Source organism: Malania oleifera, chromosome 12 (genome assembly GCF_029873635.1).
Source record: "Malania oleifera isolate guangnan ecotype guangnan chromosome 12, ASM2987363v1, whole genome shotgun sequence".
Lineage (NCBI taxonomy): Eukaryota > Viridiplantae > Streptophyta > Magnoliopsida > Santalales > Ximeniaceae > Malania > Malania oleifera.
The window spans coordinates 2,149,056-2,176,237 of record NC_080428.1 but is presented as its reverse complement, the minus strand read 5'-3'; the positions used below and the strand labels follow the sequence as shown (position 1 = coordinate 2,176,237).

Here is a 27,182-nt window from a genome sequence, read left to right as displayed (position 1 = left end):
TCATGCATCTCATAAACATCATTAAGGGACATTCATGGACTTAGAAATATTTTTAAAACCCCATAAAATATTTTTATAAAATAGCCAAGAATGAGAGCAAAACAGTTTTTCATAGTATAAAGAAAAAAATTCAAGATTTAGGAACTTTGGTAGACCAAAGTCAAAGGCCAGGTGCCTGAAGTTGCCACTTCAAAATACCAAAGTTAACCTCAGTCGTCTAAAGAATTTCTTTAGAAGACTGAAGATTAAGTTCAGTCACCTGAAGAATTAATGGTGAAACACAAAACCTGGCAGAAGCACCTAAAAAAACTGAACTTATACTTCAGTCGTCTGAACCCAACACTTCAGTCGTTTGAACCCCAAACTTCAGTCATCTGACCCTATATCTAGGTTATTTTTTTCAAAGTTCTAAGGAACTTTAGTCATCTGGGCCTCTAATCTCAGTCATCCGAACTTGTGGGAAAATTTAAAAATCTAATTTTTAATAATAGAACTAGCAAAATATTTCTTGATCCAACGATTGAGATCTATCCTAAGGGCAAGATACCTATATATTGAACATCTAAACCTTAGTATGGAAGCGAAGATCAACGTGAAGAGAAGAGAACATCTTTTTGAAAGAGAATTGAGAAACTTGAGCATATAGCTATATGATTGCCTGCACTCTAACTTATACCCATCAAGCTTGGGCAAATCAACTCAGAAAATCAAAGGGAATTCATTTACTCATCTTGGTTTCATCTTGATATTGAGGTTTAGTCAATCCATTTATTATTTTCAAGAGTTTCTCATCTCATCATCTGTTATTGAATATTATTATTAGAGAGATCGATCTTGAGTTTTTCATATACAAATAGAGAGTGTTTTTGACGAGATCATTACTTGAGAAAGTTTTTTTGTCATTGGTTGAATAGTTTTTGATTCAAGCGTATATCTAGTTTTCAAAGAGCTTGTCATTGCAAAATCTACTTTTGAATATTTGTTAAGAGGTTGATCTTGAGTGTGCATATAATAAATCATTTTGATAAGACTATCACTTGAGAAGAACTTTTGTTATTGATTAGATATTTTTGATTCAAGTGAGTTTTCATTCAAAGACTTGATATTTTTAATATTGCAAAATCTACTTGATTGAAAAGTCTAAAGGTTATCTATATACACTTGAGATAAATATTGTTGTGACAAAGTGTGTTTCAAATCTTTGCAATCTTCAAAGTTTTTTTTTTTTTTGTATTCAAAGATTTAGCTTAAGTTCTCCAAAGCACTGATTTATATAAATATTTTTGAGAGATTTGATAAAAGGGGAAGTTAGTGAATCATATTCTTGCATATAACGATTATATCGTTACATTCATTTTGAGCTTCAAATTTCATCATATGATTATGTATTAGGAATTTAAGTTGTACTCACTAACTTTGTTAGAAGCAACTTTGAGTATTTTACAGATTTCATTGTAATCACGGTTCGGGTTGTGAACCGGGTTTGAGGAGAGAGTTGTATCTCTTGTAAGCAGCGGAGTAGAAGGAAGTTGTACCTCTTGTAAGCAGCGGATGTAAGGGAAATTCCGTCCCAATTTAAGGAGTAGAGATTATAGTGGAATCCTTGAATGAGTTGCTCAAGGCGAGGACGTAGGTCGGGTTGGCTAAATCTTGTAAAATCGCGTTTGCGTTCTCTCTTCCCTTATTTCTTTACTTTCAGCACTACATTTCATTACTCGTATTGCATGCGTATGTTGAATAACTTTACACGCACTTAATTGGGTAAAAAGAACTCATTGATAAGATAAATTTAATTCGGTCTTAATTCCGTGAAATTGATTTGTTAAATATACAAATACGGATTAAGTGGTAAATAAGTTTCAAAAAATTTAAAATACAAAATTCACTTTACTCTTGGAATTACACTTAAATCAATAATAAATATATTTAATAAACTCATAGGAGAAATAAGGTTGAGGCATCTATTTTAAATGCCTAGCTTGCATACGAGGTGAGAGTGTGGCAACCTCTTCCCACGTGGTTAGCATGTGGATAAGGTGGGTTAAGGGGAGATCGAGGCGGCGAGCACACACACACACACACCATGTTATTACAGTCTGCAACTCTCCCCGGCGGCGGGTATCACACCCTGGCTTCTTCATACTACCGGACCAGCCAAAAAATTCTTATCTCTAGCAGCCCCATCCTTCCTCCTCTCCAGAAGGCCAAGGCTTCTTCCCCATTCGTTTGTCTCAGAGTAGGTACTGTGGACATCGCTCAAATCGCTCATAACAAGGTCCGCCATTTCCTTCCTTCCTACCTAACCCTCATTTCTACTCAGAGTAACCAATGGGATTCCCCAGAGTTTTCTTCTCTTTTCTCACAATTTCTCAGAATTCCAGACGATAAACAATGAAATTTAGCTCTACATGCTGTTCACTCCTCTTTTTCTTTTTCTTGACTTCCTTTAGGTTCTGATAGCAGCGGCGGTGTCTGCGGCAGTCGCGCAGTTCTCTAAGCCTTTCAGTTCCGCCTTTCTGTACGGAAACAACATCGATTTCAAGGCTGCTGTCCAGGCAGGAGGCTTTCCTTCCTCCCATTCCTCTGTAAGCTTCATTCTCGTAGAGATGCATATAAACAACAAGATTTCACTTTGTGTTCTCTTTGTTTTATGGTAAGTTGGTGTCAGTATACATGATTCAATTCTCTAATGAGAACTTTTTACTGCTATTGAAGGATAGACGGTGGTGGCTGCTGCAACAACCCTTGCCCTTGAAAGGTATGCCCTATGTTCCTCTAACTGCATTAATGGGGATACCTTAAAAGTGCTAATGAAGATTTGAACATACCCTACTGGATTAGAAATTTCTAACTGCATAATGTATAAACACCTGATGTCAGAAAATTTAAATGGTCATTATTTTTCTTGCTAAACTGTTTTGCTATTGTGTTTTTGCAATAATTCGCTCAACCATCACCAAGTAGATTTTGGTTTACTTTGGTAATAGATTTTTTTAACCTTTTTCTTTTTTCAAAAATGTAAATTATTGGTTGCAAGTCTATAATCTCTCTCATTCTTCCCTTTTGTGCTTTTGTTGCCAAAAAAATTTCGCCTTCGAGGCCTGTGGGAACAGTACCAACTTCTCTTGTTATGGAATATGTATTCTCTGGTTGTTTACTTCGTGAATTTAGAAATTGAATATAGGTTCATGGGTGTATGATAAGACTCATAATTTTGTTGTTTAAATGCAGGGGTTTCTCAGATTCAATAGTTGGATTAACAATTGTTTATGCTGGCCTTGTCATGTATGATGCTCAGGTATAAATGCTGTTTTTGTTTCAGATTCTCACTGGGCCTGTTTAGCTGTGAAAAAAATTGTTTTTATTTTCCATGTTCCGTTTTCCAAATAATTATGAAAATAGCACCTGGTTTTCTAGTTTTCCAACATTCGGTACAGAAAGTTGGAGAACAGCTTTTTCTTGTTTTCCAAGTTTTTCTATGTCAATGTTGGAAAACTAGAAAATAAGATAGCAAATTTGTGCTTCTTTGGAAATTTGGAAATGAAAAGGAAACTATTTTCGCACAACTAAACAAGCCCATATGATGCTTTATGTATAAGACTTTTCACATATCTTCTTGCATCAAATATTGTTTTCTCAAATATATTGATGTTTCAAAACTTTTGAAGTTTATTATTTTCTCATATTTTCTTGCATTGAGTATTGTTTTCTTGAACACATTGATGTTTCAAAACAATTTTTATTTAAGAAAAATTAATAGTTCTCTTATTGTGTGGTTTTTTGGCTTACAAAAATTTGGTCGCTTGTATTCATTTTCTATTTTTTATGGCTCTTATGTTTTTGGCTGTTAAGGTGACATTAAAAATATGAAAAATGGGGAAATCTATACGACTAGATAAAATACCAATTGAAGTTTGGAAATGTTTAGGGGATAGAGGAATTATTTGGTTAACTAATCTATTCAATAATATTATAAAAACCAAGAAAATGTCAGAAGAATGGAGGAAAAGTACGTTAGTACCTTTGTATAAAAACAAAGGCGATGTTCAAAACTATAATAACTATTGTGGAATTAAGATTATGAGTCATGATCAAATTATGGGAAAGGGTTATTAAATATAAAATAAGATTAGAAACGAAAATTTCAGAAAATAAATTTGGTTTTATGCTTGGGAGATCAACAATATAAGCCATTTATCTTTTAAGGAGTTTAATGGAAAAGTTTAGGGAAAAGGACTTGCATATGATTTTTATTGATTTAGAGAAAGCTTTTGATAGAGTACCCGAGGAAGTGCTTTGGTGGATATGAGAAAAGAAGGGAGTTTGTTGTGGATATACAGAGGTCATTAAGGATATGTATGATAGAGTAGTGACTAGCGTTAGGATTGTAGGAGGAGATTCTAGAGAGTTTCCAATCACAATAGGTATAGATCAAGGTTCTACTTTGAGTTCTTATCTTTTTACTTTAGTAATTGATGAAATTATTAGGAATATCCAAAATTAGATCCCTTAGTGTATGTTGTTTGCAGATGATATCGTGTTAATTGGTGATAGTAGGATCGGAGTGGAGTCTAAACTAGAACTTTGGAGAGCCACATTAGAGTCTAAAGGGTTTAAGATAAGTAGGAATAAGACTGAAATATTTGGAATGTAATTTCAGTAAGCTAAGGAATAGCAACAGAGAGAAGATTAAACTGGTTAATCAAGAAATTAATAACACTGATAGAAACAGGTTGGTTAAAATGGAGAAGTGCTTCAAGTGTGCTATGTGATCGTAGAATACCCTTAAAATTGAAAGGGAAGTTTTATAGGACAGCTATAAGACTAGCTATGCTATATGGATTGGAATGTTGGGTGACGAAGAAACATAATATCCAAAAAGTAAAAGTTGCCGAGATGAGAATGCTTAGATGGATGAGTGGTATAACATTGAAAGATAAATTAAGGAATGAACATATTCGTGGTAAGTTAGGTGTAACCCCTATAGAAGATAAGATAAGGGAGAGACGACTTAGATGGTATGGATACTTGCAACGTAGGTCTTATAGTGCACCTGTGAGGAAGAGTGATTTAGTTACTGTTGGGGGGGGGCAGTAGAAGGGGTAGGGGTAGACCTAAAATAACTTGGGAGGAGATGGTGAGTGAGGATTTAATATCCTTGAATCTATTAAAAGAAATGGTCCATGATTGCATAAATTGGCGGAAAAAAGATTCATATAGCCGACCCCACTTAGTGGGACTAAGGCTTGGTTTTGTTGTTATTGTTGTTGTTGTTATTATTATGCAAGGTGAAAGGAAAATTGAAGAAGATGTAGTACATTGAATTAAGACTGGTTGGGTAAAATGAAGGAGTGTGTTAGGTGTGTTGTGTGATCGTAGAATACCCTTAAAATTAAAAAGAAAGTTTTATAAGGCAGCTATAAGGCCAGCTATGCTCTATGGTTTAAAATGCTGGACAACTAAGAAACAACATGAACAAAAAATGAAGTTGCTGAATTGCGTATGTTAAGGTGGATAAGTGGTTTAACATTAAAAGATAAAGTAAGAAATGAAAATATATGTAATAATTTAGGCATAGCACTGGTTGAAAACAAGATAAGGGAAGGACGACTTAAATGGTTTGGACATTAGAAACACAGACCTAGTAGAGCACCTGTGAGGAAGAGTGAGTTTGTTATGGTTTCTGGCATGAAAAGGGGTAGGGGTAGGCCTAAAATGACTTGGAATGAAGTAGTAAGGAAGGATTTAATAGCCCTTAATCTAATAGAGGAAAATGATTTGGATCGGGTGAATTTGCAGAGAAATATTCATGTGACCGACCCCACCTAGTGGGACTTAAGGCTTGTTGTTGTTGTGTGTTTTTGGCTGTTATATGTAAGTTCTTATTAATGAAGAATCACATGGCAAAAACTATTCTTTTATCTTGATACAATAAGCATATGTAAAGTTGGATTTATTAGCCCTGTATTATCTTTTTCTGTCAATTGTTCTCAATGCACTTATCCAAACCATTCACATGTGTGACCCACCTGTGAATTATGGATCCTACAAGCATGCAAATGGTTCTGATGGATGTATATGATTGTTGAACAAATAAAAAATGGAAAAGGATGCATTCCTTATGAAAAAAAAATATAAATCATAGGATGTTGTCAAATATCATATGCACTTGTTTAATGGATGTACATTATCCAGTCAAAGCTACATGTATTGCAGCTTGACTTTGAGGCAGCAATATGTTGCATATGATATCATACCGCAACAGATTTTGCATTCTACGAATCCTTGGCTAAATTCCAAAGTGGCATTCTGCACATATTCGCATACATATATTTGTATGCATGCATGTGTGTGCATTTATTTATTTGTGCATGTGATTGTTAAGTAAATGAGTATTTCTTTCGTATCAAACCAGCAATCTAATGATTTGGTGATTCCCATCCACTCATAGTCCATTCCTGTAGTAAAACTTAGACCTGGAGTCCAACCATGCTGTCCTCCAATAACAATTATACTACTCCTAAAGTCCAAATGTGTCTTCCTCGCGCCCTCTCTCTCTCTCTCTCACACACACACACGCACACACACAATGCACTCATGCACACACGCACATACTCACTTTTTGAGTTATTTGCATTTTTTCTTTCCTATTAACCTTAGTGCTACAGTTATAAATAAATAAATGAATAGAAGAAATTAGCTTTTAGAGTGTGTTAAGGGAAGATTATGTTGTAGCAATTGATGATTTGGTGGTGATGCAGAGGCGTTGGGTTCATGTAGATATTTTTGAAACTTTGAAATGGTAGCTGCTGATTGCCAATGATTGATGGTGAAGACTGAACTGGGTGATGCTATTTGTCTTCTATGCATAAAGGATCCTCTAGGTGGATGAGCAGCCCCTGCTTAACACCTTTCTTGGTCTAGTCATAACTGGTCTTAATAAGCTTTTTCGTTTCTTATTACAATTCAATAATTTTTGGCTCTACCAAAAAGCTTGAAAAGATCTACTTTCAAATAGTTTTGTTCTCCCTCTCAAATATGATAATTAGTTTTATTTTTATTACCAAATTCCCCCTTAATGCGTATGTTTGGAGGTAACTTTGGACTGTGTATGGTATCTTGTTTTATGTTTGAACCTACTCCCTCCCTCTCTCTCTCTCTCTCTCTCTCTCTCTCTCTCTCTCTTCCAGTTAAAGTTTCCTCCACTTTCCCATGTTTAAGCACAAATTCAAATGGACCTTTCCCCACTTGTTCTAGTTCAAGTTTTGAATAGTGAAAAATGAAAAGAAAAGAAAACAGATAAAAAGAGTTTTGCTTACCCAACTTGGCATTCTTGATTTCCACTGAGCTAAGCTCGTATGAGGACCCAAGGCTGGTTATACCTTGGGAGTGTGGTGATAGCATGAAAGAGGCTAGAGTGCATAGGGAGCGACAAATCGTGTGATTGATTTTCATCTTCAATGACATCATTTTACTTCACATAGGGTGTAAGGTGCGCTGTGTTATTTCCATTTTTTGTTTATAAGAGGGCAGTCCTTGTTAGCTTATAGGTCGATATAAATAATAGACAGAAGGGTAAAATAGTATATGTTTTCATTTACAGCGGATCCAAAATTTAGTTGTCTTTATTTCATCAATTGGTTTATGTTCCCTGCTGTGTTGAAGAGACATTTGTGGCATTGGTGTTCCTAGTTAACATATTCGTATAATTGTACCTACTCTGTCTCTCTCTCTCTCTCTCTCTCTCTCTCAGTTAATGTTTCCCCACTTTCCCATGTTTAAGCACAAATTCAAATGGACCTTTCCCCACTTGTTCTTGTTCAAGTTTTGAATAGTGAAAAATGAAAAGAAAAGAAAAAGATAAAATGAGTTTTTCTTACCCAACTTGGCATTCTTGATTTCCATTGAGCTAAGCTCGTATGGGGACCCAAGGCTGGTCATACCTTGGAGTGTGGTGATAGCATGAAAGAGGCTAGAGTGCATAGGAAGCGACAAATGGTGTCATTGATTTTCATCTTCAATGACATCATTTTACTTCACAAAGGGGGTAAGATGCGCTGTGTTATTTTCATTTTTTGTTTATAAGAGGGCAATCTTTGTTAGCTTATAGATCGATATTAATAATAGATAAAAGGGTAAAATAGTAAATGTTTTCATCTACCGTGGATCCAAAATTTAGTTGTCTTTATTTCATCAATTGGTTTATGATCCCTGCTATGTTGAAGAGACATTTGTGGCATTGGCGTTCCAAGTTAACATATTCGTATAATTATTCCTCTAGGTCCATATTGATTTGTGAAACCCACCCTTGCTTAACCCACACTACATTCTGCATGGCGTACTGAAAAAAAAAACCCATGAACCCTTGACATGTTTGGCTGAGCAAACATGAGATAGTTTTACTTCCCAGCAAGTCTTCAGTATAATGCATGATCAATCATCCCCTATATCTAGCAATAATTTATTGTTAGGATGCATGGGTGTATCAATAGGCTTGGATCCCAATAGCGTCGTGTCATCCGACAGGTCTAGGATGTATTTTCTTTATAAAAAGGCAGTCCTCATATGAGGTTGTCACGGTTCGACTATTTTCACACCTTTGTGAAAGGACCGTGCGGTGCTAGGTAAAGCACTCTTGCTTAACTAGCCAGCCTATCGTTTACCACAATTCATCTACGAAACACTTTAATTAACATTCAATCAGATATCAGTGGAAGCAGTAAGCAATTATGAATGCAGTGGAAAGCAAGCAGTAAACATTGAAGTAACGCAATTCTTGACAACACCTCCGTTGACGTTGTGTGCTTAGCGAGGGAGGCAAGTGGGCTAAACACGTTGACAATAGCTAGTGAGTTTTACAAGATTGATGAACACTCACCCTCCCCCTAAAGAGCTTTACATGCAATTCTCATCTTAACACTAGGAAACATCAAAGTGATTGAGGAGTCATATTGCCTTATTTGGCATACAAAGAAACTACTAGTAGAAAATAAACCTACACTAGTATTTACATGATGGAAACCCATCCCCAACGCACGAGACAAGCAGTCACAGGCAAGCATAATGCCCTGAACAAACTCAGCTTGTGACTCTATGGACCTTAATTCCTAAGTAAGGAACTTTGTCTGCAAAAAACTGCATTAGATACTGTATACCTTGACTACCTCGTTTCTCATTGCAATATCATCCACACACACATCTCAGTTTTATGATATTAGAAAATAGAAAATAGAAAATAGAAAATAGAAAATAGATTATAGTGATCTATTGCACATCGCTAAAGACCAGACTTACATCACCACTGCACTGAATCTATTGAATCATTCTTTGGGAGACTGTCAATTTGTACATATATTTTTTAAGATGATACACCAACCCTGACTCCCCCTAGCAACAAGCCGGGAAGTTGCTCTGCATAGACTTCTTCGTGAAGATCACAATGTATGAAAGACATTTTCACATTCAATTGGTGTTTTGGCCAATGACATATGGTAGCAAAAGAGATAAAAAGATGCATTGACATAAGCTTGGCTGCAGGAGAGAATGTGTTTGGATTATCCAAGCTGTATATTCTTTAGCTATGAGTCTTGCCTTTAAGAGGGTAACAGGATCATCAAGATTGACTTTTAATGTATACGCCTATTGACGTGCAATGTAAAACTTATTAATATAAAAGTGACACAATCTCCCAAGGTCTGTGGCGGCAGATTTATGACTCAAGGTCTAGAAGAAAAGGCATTAGATGCCAAACAAGTTGTGTAGGCTTACTTATCTGAGCAAGGATGCAACAGGAAGAGATGCTTGCTGAGATACCTGACACTGCACAAACTAATATTCTTTCTCTGGTACCATACAGTGCAAAGTTCTCCAACTGTTGAAGGAAGAGCAATTGAATCAGTGGTGGCAGCATTAGCAACCCTAGGGGGACTGCCACCCCAGCATTGGTCGACTGTGCATCCTCCATGTCCACATTGGCTACACTTCCATGGTGCACCTCTACTAAGTCCATTTACCACCATGATTGCTCGGACCACTTCGAGAACCCCTACTATTACTAGATTGTGTACCTGAACTCCCTGATGATAAAAGCAGATATCTTTGTACCAGCTGTGGGAATATAGAACAAGGAGTGCTGACAATTTGGGTGCTCGAGGCGGCATGCAACACGTGTGTAAACTATAATTCTGCACTTCCCCAAATCTGTGATTGGATTGATTCAATCTCCAGTGTCCAACTTTCCAGGGCTTGAATAACTTGTCATCTATTCCCTCGGTCCGCAGTTTTCAAATGTGTGCAGCTATAGGTTGCACAATATTCAACTCTTCATGAATTTACATAAAAGCATTTGATGATGTTTTTTTCTCCTTGTTGTAACTGAAAATACTCCAATGACATGTTGTACATGCGGGTCAGTTACTAGAATATAGTAGTTTAACATTATCCCGCATATACTTAGCAGTATCAAGTTCCATACACATTCTAGCAATTTGAAATTCAATGAAGTTCCACCTACAAGGAACAGTCAACACATCTTCCTTGACCCTTTCATCTTCTTTCTAGCATCATGTGGAGTTGATTGAAGGTGTTCAAACTTAAATAGCCCAATCAAACATAACTTTACTACCTTAGACCACTGCAAATATTTGTTACTGTTCACAAGACTCTTTGGGTTCATTGATTCCATCACCGAAGCATAGTGGACAGCAACATGCTTGCTTTATACTACTAACAATCACACATCAACAAATACCATGCTGGCTGGACAAATAGCTCATATGTTTACTGGATGTTGTTATGAACACATAAACATTTAAGATATGAACTCTGGACAGAAACAGGGGTACCATGAGCTACCTGACTTTATAAACATGCTCAACAGGTTTAGATGACGAATCATGCTGGAGTAAAAATAATGGCTGGAAAAGGCCTCATGCACTAGCATGTGGAGTTGAGCTACTGGATGGAAACTGGCGCATGAGGGTGTATGCGGCAGGCTAGCAGTGTTAAAATTTTCATGGTTGCCTAATTGGCACCCCCTGAGTACTTCTATGGTGTTGGTTTGTTGTGAGGAGGCCTGAAACTATTACCAATCAGGAAGGCAGAGCAGAGTTGTGTTTCCCGTGATGATTCTGATGACAGCTGTATTAACCTGATAGGTCACGATGTTGTTTAGTGTTTGGGAATGAGAAATTCTGTTCATGATAATGACAACCTTTGGGTTTTAGAGTTGGTGCTTTGATACCATGTGGGGACATGAAAACCTAATCAAAACTTGTCTCTCACTCTATTTTATAATACGTCTCATATCATCAAATGACAATTCAACCCTCACTAACATATGATAATTAGTAACTTAATAACCATTAACAAATAGAAGAAAGCCACATTTCCGTAAAAAATTGTTGAAAATTCATGGCAAGGCAAAAAAGACAATTCCCTCCCATATCAAGTCAATAGACGAAACCTGATCTTTCAAAATACTATCCAGCCAAAGCACCCACAAGACTGCAAAACTGCATTCCACCGTAATGTCCTTGCATCCTTATATTGCCCAAACCCTCTAAAAGCAGCCGACAGAATAATCCTCCTAAGAACTAGGGCAGACCCAGCACTCTCTATATAGACCAAAAATTGTTCTATAAGCTCCAAGCATTAGAACAATGACGAAATACATGAGCATATGTCTCTTCACTTGCATAACACATCATACACACTTTAGGAGATAGAGACTTGTAAGGCCTTCTATTTGTTACAGATTGTTGGTGTTGACTCTATTAGGAATGACCACCCACTCAAATGCCTTAAGAATCTCAGCTTTTTACGAACAATTAGCAGGAGAGAAAAGAGGGGGGGGGGGGTGAAGGGGGGTTAAATGCAAGGATAAGAATAAAAGAACTATGAGAAAACACTGGAAACATCCAAATTCAAAACCTTGACATCACCACAACGGCAATAAAGAAGGAATCCAACAAGGTGAGAAGTAAAGAGGCTCAACCTCTTCCTTATCATTAAGATTTCCATAGAAATGCAGTCATGAGGAACAAGATCACTATTAAGAATCTTAAGAGAAGATAGAGGTGAATCATGACACAAAGAAAGATAAAATAGAGAAGTAAAAGCAACAAAAGAATGGTACTCCACAAGCCAAAGATCCTCCCCAAAAACAAACTTGACAACCATCCCTTGCTTTATATTTAGTAGAGGAAATGAGGGAAATATTTGCAGAATGAATTTCCGCAGGCTTTCATGTGTAGCTCAATCTCCAATATTTTAGCACTCTACCCTTGATCTTGCAAGAAAAACTAACTCTCCATTACTTTATGCCAAGTCAATTAATTTCTGAAAGAAATTGCCATAACCCTTGACTTGCTATAGAGCAAATGTTTGTAGACCCCAAATTGCCCAAATACCAGCCCCCCCTCACTCCGAGACCTCCCTATAACCTCCCAACTTACAAGTTGATTCATCCTCACTTAGACCTCCCTATAACCTCCCAACTCACAAGTTGATTAATCCTCTCACTTAGACCTCCCTATAACCTCCCAACTCACAAGATGATTCATCCTCTCACCCACTCTTGACCAAAGAAAATCCCTTATAATCCTCTCCAAAATACTTGCTACTCGAATTGAAATCTTAAGAAAATATAGAAATTAAGGGGGGAATTGATGAAATACAACCAATGATTAAAGTAATACAACCCCCAAAGGAAATAGATCACCCTTCCTCCTATTAAGACATCTGGAAACCTTAGCAGCCATAGGATCCTAAATTCTCATGCAGCAAGGATGATCACCTAGAGGAGCTCCTAGGTAGCCACTCGAACAACCAACAACTTATTAGGTAGAGGTCACTTCCAACTCAAATAAAAAACACCTAAACCACACTTACACAAATTAACCTTAAGCCTTGAAACTAGATAAAAAACTTACAAAATAATAATAAATTACAAAAGGAGGTCCCATCATTAGGGAAAAAAATAGTAGCATTAGTGAATTGCAAGTGGGAAATGACCTCAACATCCCTTTTTACTGCAATGCCTTGAACATGACTCCTATCAACAACCTTCTCAGTCATCCTACTCTAAACATCCACAACCAAAATAAAAAAGAGTAGAGATAACGGGGTTCCCCTTGTCTCACCAATCATCCCTAGACACTGAAGACCAAGTCTTACATTTATAGAAAAGGAAGTGCTACAAAGCAATGTTTTTAAAACCGGACTGAAGAATGAGCCAAAAGGCTGCCTAGTTTCTCCCGACGGACCGGTTGGACTACTGGTCAAACCGGTTTGGTTTTGTTTTGTTTTGTTTTTTGTTTTTTGTTTTTTGTTTTTATTTTGTTTTTAAATAAAAAATAATGTTTTGTATTTATCAAGTTTGAATCATTTCTTGTACAAATGAATTGGTTGGCTGAGTGCTTTATCTTTTTATTTTCTATTTGCCACGCACACGGTTCAAGTCTTGCTGCTCTTTGGAGCAACAAATATCTTCCCCTTTTTTGGGCCTTTCCATAATGGGGCATTTTGGTAAATTACAGTTATAGATATTTTGTAGGGTTATAGTTTATACTTAAAAGATCCTCATCCTCCACATTTAGTCGTCCAACTCATCCTCAACTCCCAAATCTGGTAGTCCCCAGCAACTTGTAGGGGTTCATCTTCTTTTGCAGGAATATTAATACCCAATAGAACTTGCAGCCCCATGCAAGAAATTAAAGATCACGAAGTGAAACTGATTGGGCTCCTGGTGATGCTCATGGAGGAGGAGAAATGCATGCCCTATCCATTTTTCACTCACTGTCAATGATGGTGTCGCATTGACTGAGTGGTGGTCCTTTGATTTGCCAAAGACAATGCTATTTATGCTCACAACCATAAGAAAAATGGATCTCCTCTCCTCTCAAGTTTCACTTGAAGCCTGAGGAAATAAAGGTGAAGGACCTAAAGGTCATAAATAGCCAAACAGAATAGTACACAAATCCAAAAATTGGGCAATGGAGATTGACCCCATTTCAGGCAGGGTTGGCAGGTCTGCCGGTAGCTGGTTTTGGCCAATTCTCACCGAGTCAAAAGCACATTAAATTCAAGTCTCAACCTAGATTGGAAAGGCATCTGGTTCTCGATCGAGTTGGTTGTGCTGGACGGTCCGGTCCGGTTTTCAAAACCTTGTTAGAAAGACAACCACTAATTCAACCTCTCCATGTCGCACCATAGTCCTTCCTAACCAAAAATCTATAAAAAAGATTCCAACTTACCTTATCATAACAATAGCAACAATAACAATAAGAAGCCTTGCGTCCCACTATGTGGGGTTGGTTACATGAATCCTTTTTCACCAATTCACCAAATCCAAAGCATGTTCCTCTATTTGATTAAGGACTATTAAATCCTTCCTCACTACATCCTTCCAAGTTATTTTAGGCCTACTTCTACCTTGTCTCATGCCTAAAACCATAACTAATTCACTCCTCCTTGCTAGTGCTTTACTAGGCCTATGTTTCAAATGCATGAACCATCTAAGTCGCCCCTCCCTTATCTTGTTTTCAACTAGTGCTATGCTTAAATTATTATGTATATGTTCATTTCTTACTTTATCTTTTAAAGTTAAACCACTTATCCACCTTAACATATGCATCTCAACAACTTTCATTTTTTGTAGATGTTGTTTCTTAATTGCCCAATATTTTGAACCATAAAGCATAGCTAGTTTTATAGCAGTCTTATAAAATTTCCTTTTAATTTTAAGGGTATTCTACGATCACACAACACACCTGACCCACTCCTTCATTTTACCCAACCTAACTTAATTCTATATGCTAAATCTTCTTCAGTCTCCCCTTCACCTTGCATAATAGATCCAAGATATCTAAATCTATTAGTGCTATGAATCTCTTGATTATCTAGTTTATTTTTCTCCCTGTTGCTACTCCTTACATTACTTAAAGTACATTTCATATATTCTGTCTTATTTGTACTTACCCTATATCTTTTAGATTCCAATGTGGCTTTCCAAAGTTCTAACTTAGATTCTACTCCACTCGTACTATCATCAATCAACACGATATTATCTGCAAACAACATACACTAAGGGATCTCATTTTGGATATTCCTAATAATTTTATCAATTATTGAAATAAAATGATAAGGACTCAAAGTAGAACCTTGATGTACACCTATTGTGATTGGAAACTCTCTAGAATCCCCTCCTACAGTCCTAACGCTAGTGACTATTCTATCATACATATCCTTAATGACCTCTTTATATCTACTGCAAACTTCATTCTTTTTTAATCCCCACCAAAGCACTTCCCTGAACTTTATCATAAGCTTTTTGGTCAATAAAAACCATATGCAAGTCCTTCTTTTCCCTAAACTTTTCCATTAAACTTCTTAAAAGATAAATAGCTTCTATTGGTGACCTCTCAGGCATAAAACCAACTTGATTTTTTGAAATCTTCATTTCTAATCTTATTCTATGTTCAATAACCCTTTCCCATAATTTCATCGTATGACTCATAATCTTAATTTCACGATAGTTATTATAGTTTTGAATACCGCCTTTGTTTTTATACAAAGGTACTAACGTACTTTTCCTTCATTCTTTTGGAATTTTCTTGGTTTTTATATTAGTTGAACAAATAATTCCTTTATCTTCTAAGCATTTCCAAACTTCAATTCATATTTTATTTCGTCTTATTGATTTCCCACTTTTCATTTTTTTAATGCCATATTAGCCTCAAGGATTCTAATTTTGCGAATAAATCTTCTATTTTTAATCTTCTCTTCATTTGTTACTTCCAAGTTCAATCTTTCATTTTGGTTTTCATTAAACAACTTATCAAAGTATCCCCGCCCCCTTTCTATTATGTCTTCTTCTCCAAATAAAACATAATCATTCTCATCCTTTATACATTTTACATCACCTAAATCTTTGCATTTTCTTTCTCCAACTCTAGCAAGTCTATGAATATCTTTTTCTCCTTCTTTTATATCTAGTTTAGTATATAAAGTATCATAAGCCCTATGTTTAGCTTTGTTGATAGCCTTTTTTGCATTTTTTCTCGATTCTTTATATTTTTCAAGGTTTTCTATATTTCTACAGTTTTGCCATATTTTATACCAAATTCTTTTTGTCTTAACGACTTTTTGGATTTCTTGACCCCACCATCAACTTTTTTTACTTCTCAAGTATCTCCCTTTGGACTCACCTAAAACCTCTTTTGCTATCCTTGATAAAATTTGCCATTTTATTCCAAACAGTATTTGCATCAACCTTATCCCCTACTATTCAATCACTATTTTTTATTTTATTTTTTTTATCTTTGAATTTTACTATATTATCTCCCTTCAAGTTTCATCATTTAGTTCTCTTGCATTGATTTTTGCTACTCATTCTCTTCTATTTTTTAATATGAAATATCTAGTACTAAGGCTCTATGTTGTGTAGCCAAATTGTCACCTGTAATAACTTTACAATGCTTACAAGATAGACGGTCCTCATTCTTAGTTAAGAAGAAATCTATTTGACTCTTATTGTGCCCACTCTTGAAGGTTATTAAGTGTTATTCTCTTTTTATAAAGCAGGTATTCAATATAACCAAATCGTAAACCATGGCAAAATCTAAGATTGTATCATCGGCCTTATTTTTATCTCCATATCATTGAGCTCCATGTATCCTCTCATATCTTATATTATTCTTGCCAATGTGACCATTCAAATAGGCTCCTATGAATGTCTTTTCTCAGACCTTGGTATCTCTTGTAAAATATTATCCATATCTTCCCGAAATTGTCTTTTTAGATTTTCTGCTAAGCCTATTTGGTTAGCATACGCACTAATGGCATTCACTATCTCCAAGCCTAAAGCTATCCTGGATTTAATGATCCTATCACCTATTCTTTTAACATCTACTACATTATCTTTTAGGTCTCTGTCTACAATAATACCCACCTTGTTATTATGTTTCTCTTTACCAGTATACCATAGTTTAAATCTTGATTTTTCAATTTCTCTAGCTTTCTCTCCTACCCATTTTGTCTCTTGAAGGCATATTAAGTTAATTTTCCTTCTAAATATTATTTCCACTATTTCCGTACTTTTTCCCGTAAGTGCCCCCCTAAGCTAATCTTATCTTAGTTTTTTGTGCTAACTTATTAATCCTCTCCCTTTTATTCTGACTTGGTCTAATCCCTTGATCTAGGCAGATTAACTTACCTTATCATAAGCTTTCTCAAAATCTAATTTAAATGCTAAAGCTTTCTATGTACGCCCCTTAGCATCTTCAATGACCTCATTGACCACAGGGATAACATCCTAAATTTTTCTACCTCCAACAAAAGCAGATTGAGAGTTGAGACTAGGAATTAGTCTTCCCCACTGCCACTCTAAGGCTGTAACATTTTCACACCACAGTCAAACTAGTAGGCCAGAAGTCATTAATCCTAGTTGCATGATTTCTTAGGAAATAATGCAAAGAAAATAGAATTCATATTCTTGGGAGTCACTCCGTTAGCATAAAATTCCTGAAACATTTTCATCAAATCAAGTTTATCCACATCCTGGTAGTGCTAAAAAAGAGTACCCATCCGGGCACATGGATGCATGCTCTGTCCATTCCATTGTGTCACGGGCTAAGCTTGTTCAGGGCATTATGCTTGCCTATGACCGCTTATCTCGTGTGTTTGGGATGGGTTTCCATCATGTAAATACTAGTGTAGGGTTATTTTCTAGTATTTCTTTCATTGTAAGCCAAATAAGGCAGTATGACTCCTCGGTCACTTTGATGTTTCCTAGTGCTAGAGTGAGAATGGCCTAGAAAGCTCTTTAGGGGAGGGTGAGTGTTCATCAATCATTGTAAAACTCACTAGCAATTGTCAACGTGCTTAGCCTACTTGCCTCCCTCGCTAAGTACAACATGTCAACGGAGGATTTATTAATGAATTACGTTTGCTTCAATATTTACTGCTTGGTTGCCACGACTTTCATGAATTGATTATTATTTCCGCTGCTATCTGATTGAATGTTAATGAAAGTGTTTCGTGGATGAATGTTGGTAAACAAAAGGCTGGCTAGTTAAGCAAGAGTGCTTTAGTTAGCGCCGCACGGCCCTTCACAACGGTGTGAAAAAGGCGGACCGTGATATTTGGTATCAGAGCCCAAGTCGGTGACACTTGGTGAGAGCCCAAGGTTGAGTTGCTACGTGAATTCGATTGCCTTCGTTGTTGGGTTTGGAAAGCTTTGGTAAGTGACCATGGCACCAAACAATGCTGAGAGGATCAGCGTGCTGGAAGCACAGGTTGAAGAGTCAACCAACACTATGGCCGCGGAGGTGGCCCAGATGAGAGAACTTGTTGATGAAGTGAGGGGATCACAAAAACATCAAGCAGGTTTGATTGGCGACATGTCAGAGGACTTTCGCCACACGGTGGAAACTTTGCAAGCCCGGATGGCAGATCTGGATGCAAAGGTAAATGTGATGGTTCTTGCTATGGGGAACTCCAACACTCCGGGAGTTAGCAAAACCAAGGTGCCAGAACCCAGGACGTATGGGGGTGCCCGAGATGCCAAGGAGTTAGAGAACTTCTTGTTTGATGTGGAGCAGTACTTTCGCGTTGTGAGGATGGCCTCAGAACAGGCAAAGGTGGATATTGCGACCATGTACTTGGTTGGTGATGCCAAACTGTGGTGGCGTACCAAGTACAGAGAAATTGAAAATGGAAACTGTGTGATTGATAGTTGGGCAGACTTGAGGAGAGAGCTCAAGGCCCAATTCTTTCCTGAAAATGTTGAGTATAATGCAAGGAGAAAACTGAGAGATCTCAAGCATACGGGTTCAATCAGTGACTATGTGAAACAATTTTCTGCTTTAATGTTGGATATTCGGGATATGTCGGAGAAGGACAAGTTGTTCTATTTTCTAGAGGGGATGAAACCGTGGGCAAGAACTGAACTTCATAGACAAAGGGTTCAAGACTTGTCAACTGCACAAGCGGCTGCAGAACGCTTGACAGACTACGCTGGTGATGAGACCACTTCGTCCAAACGGTTTGGCGGAGAGGGAAACGGTGGAAAGTCTTTCAAGAATGGCAAACCCAAGAGTGGGGGAGCCGACCCTAGTTCATCAACCTCACAGGAAGCTTCGTCGTCTCGAGGGTTCAACACACCCAATGGAAAGGGGAAGAGTAAAATTGAGTGTTTCTTGTGTCGAGGTCCTCATAGAGTTTTTGAGTGCCCTCACAAAGCATCACTTAATGCCTTACAGGCTTCCATTGTAGAACAGGCAGTGGAAGACGATGGGGAAGAGGATGAAGCCCCGAGGGTGGGTTCAGTGCGGTTAGTGAACGCATTGGAAAAGCAGGCCAAAATACCGAAAGTTACACGAGCAAAAGGGTTAATGTTTGTGGACTTGACGATAAATGGGAAGAGTACTCGCGCTATGGTGGATACGGGGGCTACTCATAATTTTGTTTCGCAGTTGGAAGCAGGAAGACTCAACTTATCCTTAGAGAAGGATACAGGACGCGTGAAAGCAGTTAACTCTGTAGCCCAGCCTACTCTGGGAGTAGCCAAGCAAGTGGCTATAAAGCTTGGACAGTGGGAAGGTCATGCGAATTTCACAGCAGTTCCATTGGATGACTATCCAGTCATTCTAGGAACGGAGTTCCTAATGGGGACGAGGGCAGTGCTGATGCCTTCGGCTGGTTCCCTGTGTCTGATGGGAGATCACTCGTGCATGGTGCAAGTCGTTGCAACGAAAGGAGACGAAGGGAAGTCCCTTTCAGCCATACAACTCAATGAAGGATTGGGTCACGGTGAGCAGACACGTCTAGCCACGGTGGTGGTAGACAAAGAAGTAGGCCAAGAGCTGGAGCCTACGCCCATCCAAGCGGTGTTGGATGAGGATAAGGAGGTGTTGCCGGATAAGCTGCCTCAAAATTTGCCTTCACGACGGACTGTGGAGCAAGAGATCAAGTTGTTATCAGGAGTGAAACCACCTGCTAAAAGGCCATGTTGGATTGCGCCTAGAGAGATAGTAGAGTTGGGGAAACAGCTTGATGAAGTGGAAGCGGGATGTGTTCACCATTCCAAAACACCGTTGGGAGCATCGGTGTCGTTTCAGAGGAAACATGAAGAGCATCTACGGAAGGTGTTCGACAGGCTGAAGGGAAACAGTCTGAATTTGAAGAAGGAGAATTTCTCTTTCGCTCGGCGGAGCAACAAATTCCTTGGTCAAGCCGTTGAACAAGGTCGTATCCGGAGGGGTATGGAGAAGGTAAGGATGATTCAAGAACGGAAGATCCCCACAACAGTGAAGGAGTTGCGTTCCTTTCTTGGCCTTACTAGTTACTGCAGGAAGTTCGTTAAGGGGTATTCGCGGAGAATGACTCCAATGACAGGACTACTGGGAAGGTATTATTGGCCGCACACGCGGGATGATGTGGTTGATTATACCAAAACTTGTCTCATTTGCCAACAAGACAAGGGGGAGCGGAAGAAGTATGGTACTTTCATGGCCGCACCAAAGTACTGTTCGGCAGAGGGGACGACACAATTGTTCCTTGTGACTATTGTGAAACTTTGGGGTTTTCCCCAAGTTATTATTGGTGACCAAGATTTAATGCTCACTGACAACTTCTTGATAGAGTTTTTCAGGATATTCAGGTCACACCTTGACATCTCTTCGAGTTATCATCGACAAACAGACGAACCGATGAAGAGATTCAGAGAGCTACTAGATGAGTACTTGCGCCATTGTGTCAATGACAACCGGAAGAATGGCGTGCAACTACTTGATGTGGCTCCATTCTGTGGCAACGCCCAAAGGTGCTCAACAACCAAAAAGAGCCCTTTTGAGCTTGTTATAGACCAGCTGCCGCTGTTACCTCACACAGTGGGCGAGCCGTACAGACGAAAGAGTCCTAAGGCATACATCTTCACCAGTGGAGGGAGACAGAATGCAGACTTTGCCCAAGTCTATCTGGAGAAAGCTTCTAAGCAGATGAAGAAGTGGGCAGATCAACAGAGAAAACCGCAATTTCATGTCAATTGCCTCAAGCCATTCAACGCCAACACCAATGACCTGAGCAGAAGTCAGTCAAACAGCGCAGAGTTGAAGACAGTACCACCTGACAGACATGATGTTGAAGAGATCCGTGCAGGCAGAAAGTTCATATCCTCAAGGAAGAAGCGGCAGAAGTTCCTAGTGAAGTGGAAGTGCCTTGATGACAAAGAAATCAGCTGGATTTTTGCGGAAGATATTCAACTGTTCGTGGACAAATTTGAAGTGTACCTACCGCCAAAAGTCTACGAGGACGTCGACCGCATAAGTGGGGGAGAATGTCACGGGCTAAGCTTGTTCAGGGCATTATGCTTGCCTATGACCGCTTATCTCGTGTGTTTGGGATGGGTTTCCATCATGTAAATACTAGTGTAGGGTTATTTTCTAGTATTTCTTTCATTGTAAGCCAAATAAGGCAGTATGACTCCTCGGTCACTTTGATGTTTCCTAGTGCTAGAGTGAGAATGGCCTAGAAAGCTCTTTAGGGGAGGGTGAGTGTTCATCAATCATTGTAAAACTCACTAGCAATTGTCAACGTGCTTAGCCTACTTGCCTCCCTCGCTAAGTACAACATGTCAACGGAGGATTTATTAATGAATTACGTTTGCTTCAATATTTACTGCTTGGTTGCCACGACTTTCATGAATTGATTATTATTTCCGCTGCTATCTGATTGAATGTTAATGAAAGTGTTCCGTGGATGAATGTTGGTAAACAAAAGGCTGGCTAGTTAAGCAAGAGTGCTTTAGTTAGCGCCGCACGGCCCTTCACAACTGTGTGAAAAAGGCGGACCGTGATACATTGCCTTGTTAATCTTCTCCTCATAAAAGGCTTCTTCAGCCACTCCAAATTTGCTTTCTATACTAAAAATGAATTTTCCCTTGGTATTCTCCATACCACCAGGTTACCGCTTCTTAGATAAGGATTAGGGATGTCTCTATATTGCTTGTCACATTCACTTTGACGATTCTCTTCCCTTTTTCACCTAACTCTGGTTCAGATGCCCCCACTGCCACACATGGGTTTCTGCATCTCCTTAGCTAGTAGTTACAGCTCTCGTGCCATCTGCTGCTCTGCCATCTGGTTCTCCTTCATTTTCTTGCATGCTACTTCTAAGCCTCCTGCACATTTATTACTCCTTTTTTTCCATCTCCTATGCAACCTCCCTATTAATTCTTCACCTCTACTTTCTTCCTATTTCTTCTCCATTTACACACTCTCCTAGTTTTCCTCTACCTCAACACCCCTCTCCTCTTCCTTAAAATCAAACATCATCTCATTTATCCTCAGCTCCCTTAGCACCAGCTCTGAGTTCATCAACTTGCCCTCCTTCCATATTGGTCCCCTCAACCACCACCTGTTCCCCTTAGAAGCATCGGTATTGACGTGAGACATGGGTGCGACATATTGACACGGCGATGTGACAATTTGAAAAAAATAAGGATATGACACAGCAGGGATACATTTCTTAATTTATATAAAAAACATATATATTCAATTTAGATGACAAATATTGTGATAATTTTAATTTAAAATGAAATATAAGCATCATTTATGCACAATTATCAATTGCGCATTTTTCGAACTAATACAAATTATACAATCATCAACAACCTTCATGTTATAGAATATTGGCCCAGCAACAAGAAAAGACTCAAGGGCATGGCTTATCAAGAAATTTATAAAAAAGAAATATATATATATATATAAAATTTATCTTCTCATTCTCAACATGAGCCGCTGCAAGTAATTGTTGTGGGGCAACAGAAGGGTAGTCGTTTGATATTGCATGCCAAAACTTATCCAGCCCAACTTTCTAATGTAAAACAAGGATTAGCTGCGCTAATGGGTGTCATTGTCCAAGCATTTGAATATAGGTAGTGTTTCGGAACATGGATTTCATAACTTGGATTTGGATTTGTATGGATTTGAAAGAAATTCAGTACAATTTTATATTCTATTTTGTCTAAATCCACACATATCCAAATTCAAGCCCCGAAATCCATGCTTCCAAATGCAAGAATAGAGTTCTTCAGTCTTTGTGGTTCTGCATGCATTCCTATGGTAGGACAACGTGTAAACTATTATATCTGATGTTTGTTTGTTTGTTTGTTTTTTTTTTTCCCTCATTTGCAGGGTGTGAGAAGGGAAGTGGGAAATCATGCAAGATTACTAAACAAAATGCATTGCAGGAGCCAGGTGAACTCAATACCATCCAAGGATGCAGATGATTTAATCAACTCGCAACAAGAGAGATCTTCCTTTGTTTTGGGGAGCCATGGTCCCAAGTTATCTAATGAAGATAGTTGTTGTGCACCTAAATCATCAAAGGCTCCTGTATTAATTCAACCAGACCAAAGCATGAGGGAAAGTATTCCCATGCAACGGCCCTCCAGCATAGCAGCTGATGTTGAAGAAGGATTAGAAGAAGCTGCTGGCAGCTCCAGTATTTCGTTAAAAGAATCAATTGGGCATACACAATTTGAAGTGGTAGCTGGTGCTTTGTTGGGTTTCTTTGTTAGCTTGGTAGTATGTGCAATAATGTAATTTGCTGCTCTTTTCTTAAAATTTTGATATTTTATTTTTATTATTTTTGGCATAATGAAATTAATTTTTCACATAAATTCAAAAAATCGAAAGCTATGTTTATATTATCTTGTAATAATCTTTACCTTTCCTATAAAAGGGATTTAAGAGAAATTTTAAATCAGGTTTTGAATCTTAAGTTTGAAGTTCTAAGGAAATTTCATTTAATTGTTAAAATCTTGATAAATTTTATTAAAATTTTGAGATTTTAATAAATTTCAAATGATTTGAAAAGATTTTGATAAAAAGTTTGTATAATGAAATTAATTTTTCAAGCTTAAGCTAGTGCATCAGAATGTCCAAGCTTAAGCTAGTGCTTTCTTCTTCTTCTTCAGCCTTAAAGAAAATGTGCAAAAAGAAATACTTTGGCCCTTCAAATGTGAAAATATTTTTAATTTTTAATTTTTTTAAAAAATATTTTTTTCAGTTTTTCAAAATTCATATTAAAAAAATAAAACTAAAATAGTTTGTTTAAATGTGTAAAATGATTTATCCTTTTGTTTTTAGATTTCAAAATAATTACAAAATTATTTTTTAATTTTTTGAAAAATTATGTAAGGTAGCATTGAGATCTAGATTTTAAAGCATGAATTTAGATTTGTATAGATTTTCAAGAATTTCAATTCACAATTCACACAAATTAAAGTTTAAAATTCAAATTCCATGTTCTTGTTAAAAAAAGGTAAGAATTAAAATTTGAAAACAAATAATAAAAAAAATATTTTTTCAAATTTTCAATATAAATTTTAAAAATAAGGTGGTATACTTGTAATTATTTAAACAATTTAAAATTCTCCAAGCAGCTATTGCCAAACGTTTTATTATTGTTCATTTATTTCATACAAATAAAAATAAAAAATTATCTTAATTTTTTTTATAATTAAAAAAAATAAAATGAAAAAGAAAAATATTTTTTTGGCCCTTGCCTTGCCTTTGCCTCTCCATAGTTCCTATATGTAAATGAGGGAAACCGATTCTGAAGTAAAGAAAGGTGGGGATTTACTCTTGATAGGTTAGGTATGATATTTGATGAATGATGTATGACTAAAAATCTTTAAAATTAGAATACCACAACCTATATTGTCGGGATGATACCAAAAATTAATAAGAATATTCTACTCCTATTTGTGCAAGTCAAATAGGAATAACAATCTCTTACCAAGTAATCAAACTACACAAATCAATCAAATACATAACAATTATAAATCGATCCACGAGAGATACAAGGAATTTTATGTGAAAAACCCTCCAATGTGGAGGGAAAAATCATGGGATCGAAGTTCACTAAATTTTCCTTTATATCAATACTGAAATCATAAATACAAATCCTTCTAACTAAGCTAGAGATCACCTATCAACAAAATATATAACCATCAAGAATATACAACTCTTAGATAACAACAATGCTCATCACCCTAAGGAGGACTTCAACAAAAAACACAGAAAAAGGTCTCATCAAGTGGATGTTTGCAAAAGGCAAATGGGAATGCCAATGAATAAATCAAAACTAGTAGAAGTAATCTACCACTAGGAGCAACATACTAAAGTTTCTTTAGAATCGGGCTTCAAACAACCATTTGATCTTGACTTCAAAGATGTAAAAGAGGTGAAGAAAAACTCTAGTTTTTTTATTTTATTTTTCTTGCTCCCATAGTACTACCACTCTTTAAACACAAATGACTTTCAATTTTCTCACCCAAGAGAAAATGCACCCAACTACCGACATAAATACATGGAAATTTCCTATGCACTCCCACTAACCAAAGCTTTGACTCTTGTCGCAAGATGGAGTGGGTCCCACCATATGGGCGGGGCACCATCCACAAAATCTCCTTCCACCAAGGCCGCTACCTTCATACAAGTGACAAGTTTTTCCATAGGCAAAGATTTAGTCATCATATTGGATCCATTTTCATCATCATGGATTTTCTTAAGTTCTAACAACATCTCCAAAGAATCTCGAATCTAATGATACCTTACATCAATAGGCTTTGATCTTGAATGAAATGCCAGATTCTTAGTGAGTTGGATGACACTTTGACTGTCACAATAAAACACAAACTTTTCATATTTTAAGATAAACTCATGCAGAAAATTTTTTCAACCACAGTAGTTCCTTACAAGCTTTTGTAATAGCAATATACTCGGCCTCAATTGTAGACAAAGCAAAACACTTTTTCAATTTTGATTGCCTTGATATTGCTCCCATTAAAATGTCATCAAGTATCGCAAAGTGGACTTCCTAATGTTAGTGTTCCTTACCATGTCTGCATCAGTAAAACCATCAAATATTGGATTATCATCACCAAAGAATCCACTTGATTGTAGCCTATTGCTCTTTACATGGATTAGAAAGAAATCCACTAACTACACCAACTGAGTGAGAAATATTCAACTTAGTGCAAACATAGAATACATTAAATTGTCAATTGCAGCTGCATAAGGGACTCTATCCATTTCTTCTTTTCTTTCTCATTAGTGGGAGACTGGTTAGTACTAAGCTTAAAGTGGTTTGCAAGTGGAGAATGAACTAGTTTTGCCGTGTTCATGTTGAATCTCTCCAATACCTTTTCAATATATTTCTATTGAGATAACTATAGCTTGCAATTATTCATGTCACAAGTAATTCTTACACCATGGATTTGTTTGGCTAGCCCCAATTCTTTCATGGAAAAATACTTACTAAACTCTTTCTTTAACCTATCAATTTTGTTAGTGTCATGACCAACAATCAACATATCATCAATATAAAGCAAAAGAATACTAAAATCACTATTTGAGAACTTCTAGACAAACACACAATGATTAGAAGCAGTTTGGGTATTACCATGGTGAACCATAAAGGAGTTAAAACTTTTTATACTACCGTCGGGGTGCTTACTTGAGGCCATACAATCTTTTCTACAATTTGCACACAAGGTGTTCTTGACCTTTTACTTTGAACCCCTTATGTTGTTCCATATAAATTGTTTCATCTAAATCACTATGAAGGAATGCTATTTACATCAATTTGCTCAATTTCTAAATTCGTGCTTGCTTCCAAACCAAGAATAGTTCGGATAGAAGACATCTTGACCACATATGAGAAGATTTCATCAAAGTCAATTCATTTCTTTTGCCCAAATGCTTTCATAAGCAATCTAGATTTGTACCTTGGGTGTGAGTTGTTCTCTTCCGCCTTCAACTTGTAAACCCATTTAAATTTAAGTGCTCTTTTGCCCATAGGCAATTTCACCAACTCAAAGGTGTGATTCTCATGCAAAGATTTCATCTTTTCTTGCGTGGCTTTCATCCACTACTATTTGTGTTCATGTAAGATGGCTTGCTGATGGAATTTAGGTTCTCCTGCATCTATAAGTAACAAATACTTATGAGGAGAATATCTTTGGGAAGGCTAACTTTGTCTGCAGGATCATCTCAACTACGACTCTATAGGTAGTTGAGAAGGTGCTAGCTTAACACCTGGTTCTGGTGTTGTAACATCATCTAAAGTGTCACCATAACCATCACTATGATCTTTTTGCATCTCTAGCCCAT

General features: G+C 37.2%; 1 protein-coding gene across 1 annotated transcript; it reads left to right on the top strand.

The window, feature by feature from the left end:
- The first annotated feature begins 1,992 nt into the window (after positions 1 to 1,992).
- Positions 1,993 to 23,784, top strand: LOC131144426 (uncharacterized). Its single transcript, XM_058093066.1, has 5 exons — positions 1,993 to 2,275; positions 2,451 to 2,585; positions 2,721 to 2,758; positions 3,232 to 3,298; positions 23,196 to 23,784. The coding sequence occupies exons 1-5, from the start codon at positions 2,084 to 2,086 to the stop codon at positions 23,604 to 23,606; spliced, it is 843 nt and encodes a 280-aa protein (XP_057949049.1). The 5' UTR covers positions 1,993 to 2,083; the 3' UTR covers positions 23,607 to 23,784.
- The last annotated feature ends 3,398 nt before the right edge of the window (positions 23,785 to 27,182 follow it).

Coding starts and splice junctions, on each gene's coding strand:
- LOC131144426 (XM_058093066.1), top strand. CDS start 2,084: ATGTTATTACAGTCTGCAACTCTCCCCGGCGGCGGGTATCACACCCTG. Junction 2,586..2,720: donor TTCCTTCCTCCCATTCCTCT/GTAAGCTTCATT, acceptor ATTGAAGGATAG/ACGGTGGTGGCTGCTGCAAC. Junction 3,299..23,195: donor TTGTCATGTATGATGCTCAG/GTATAAATGCTG, acceptor CCTCATTTGCAG/GGTGTGAGAAGGGAAGTGGG.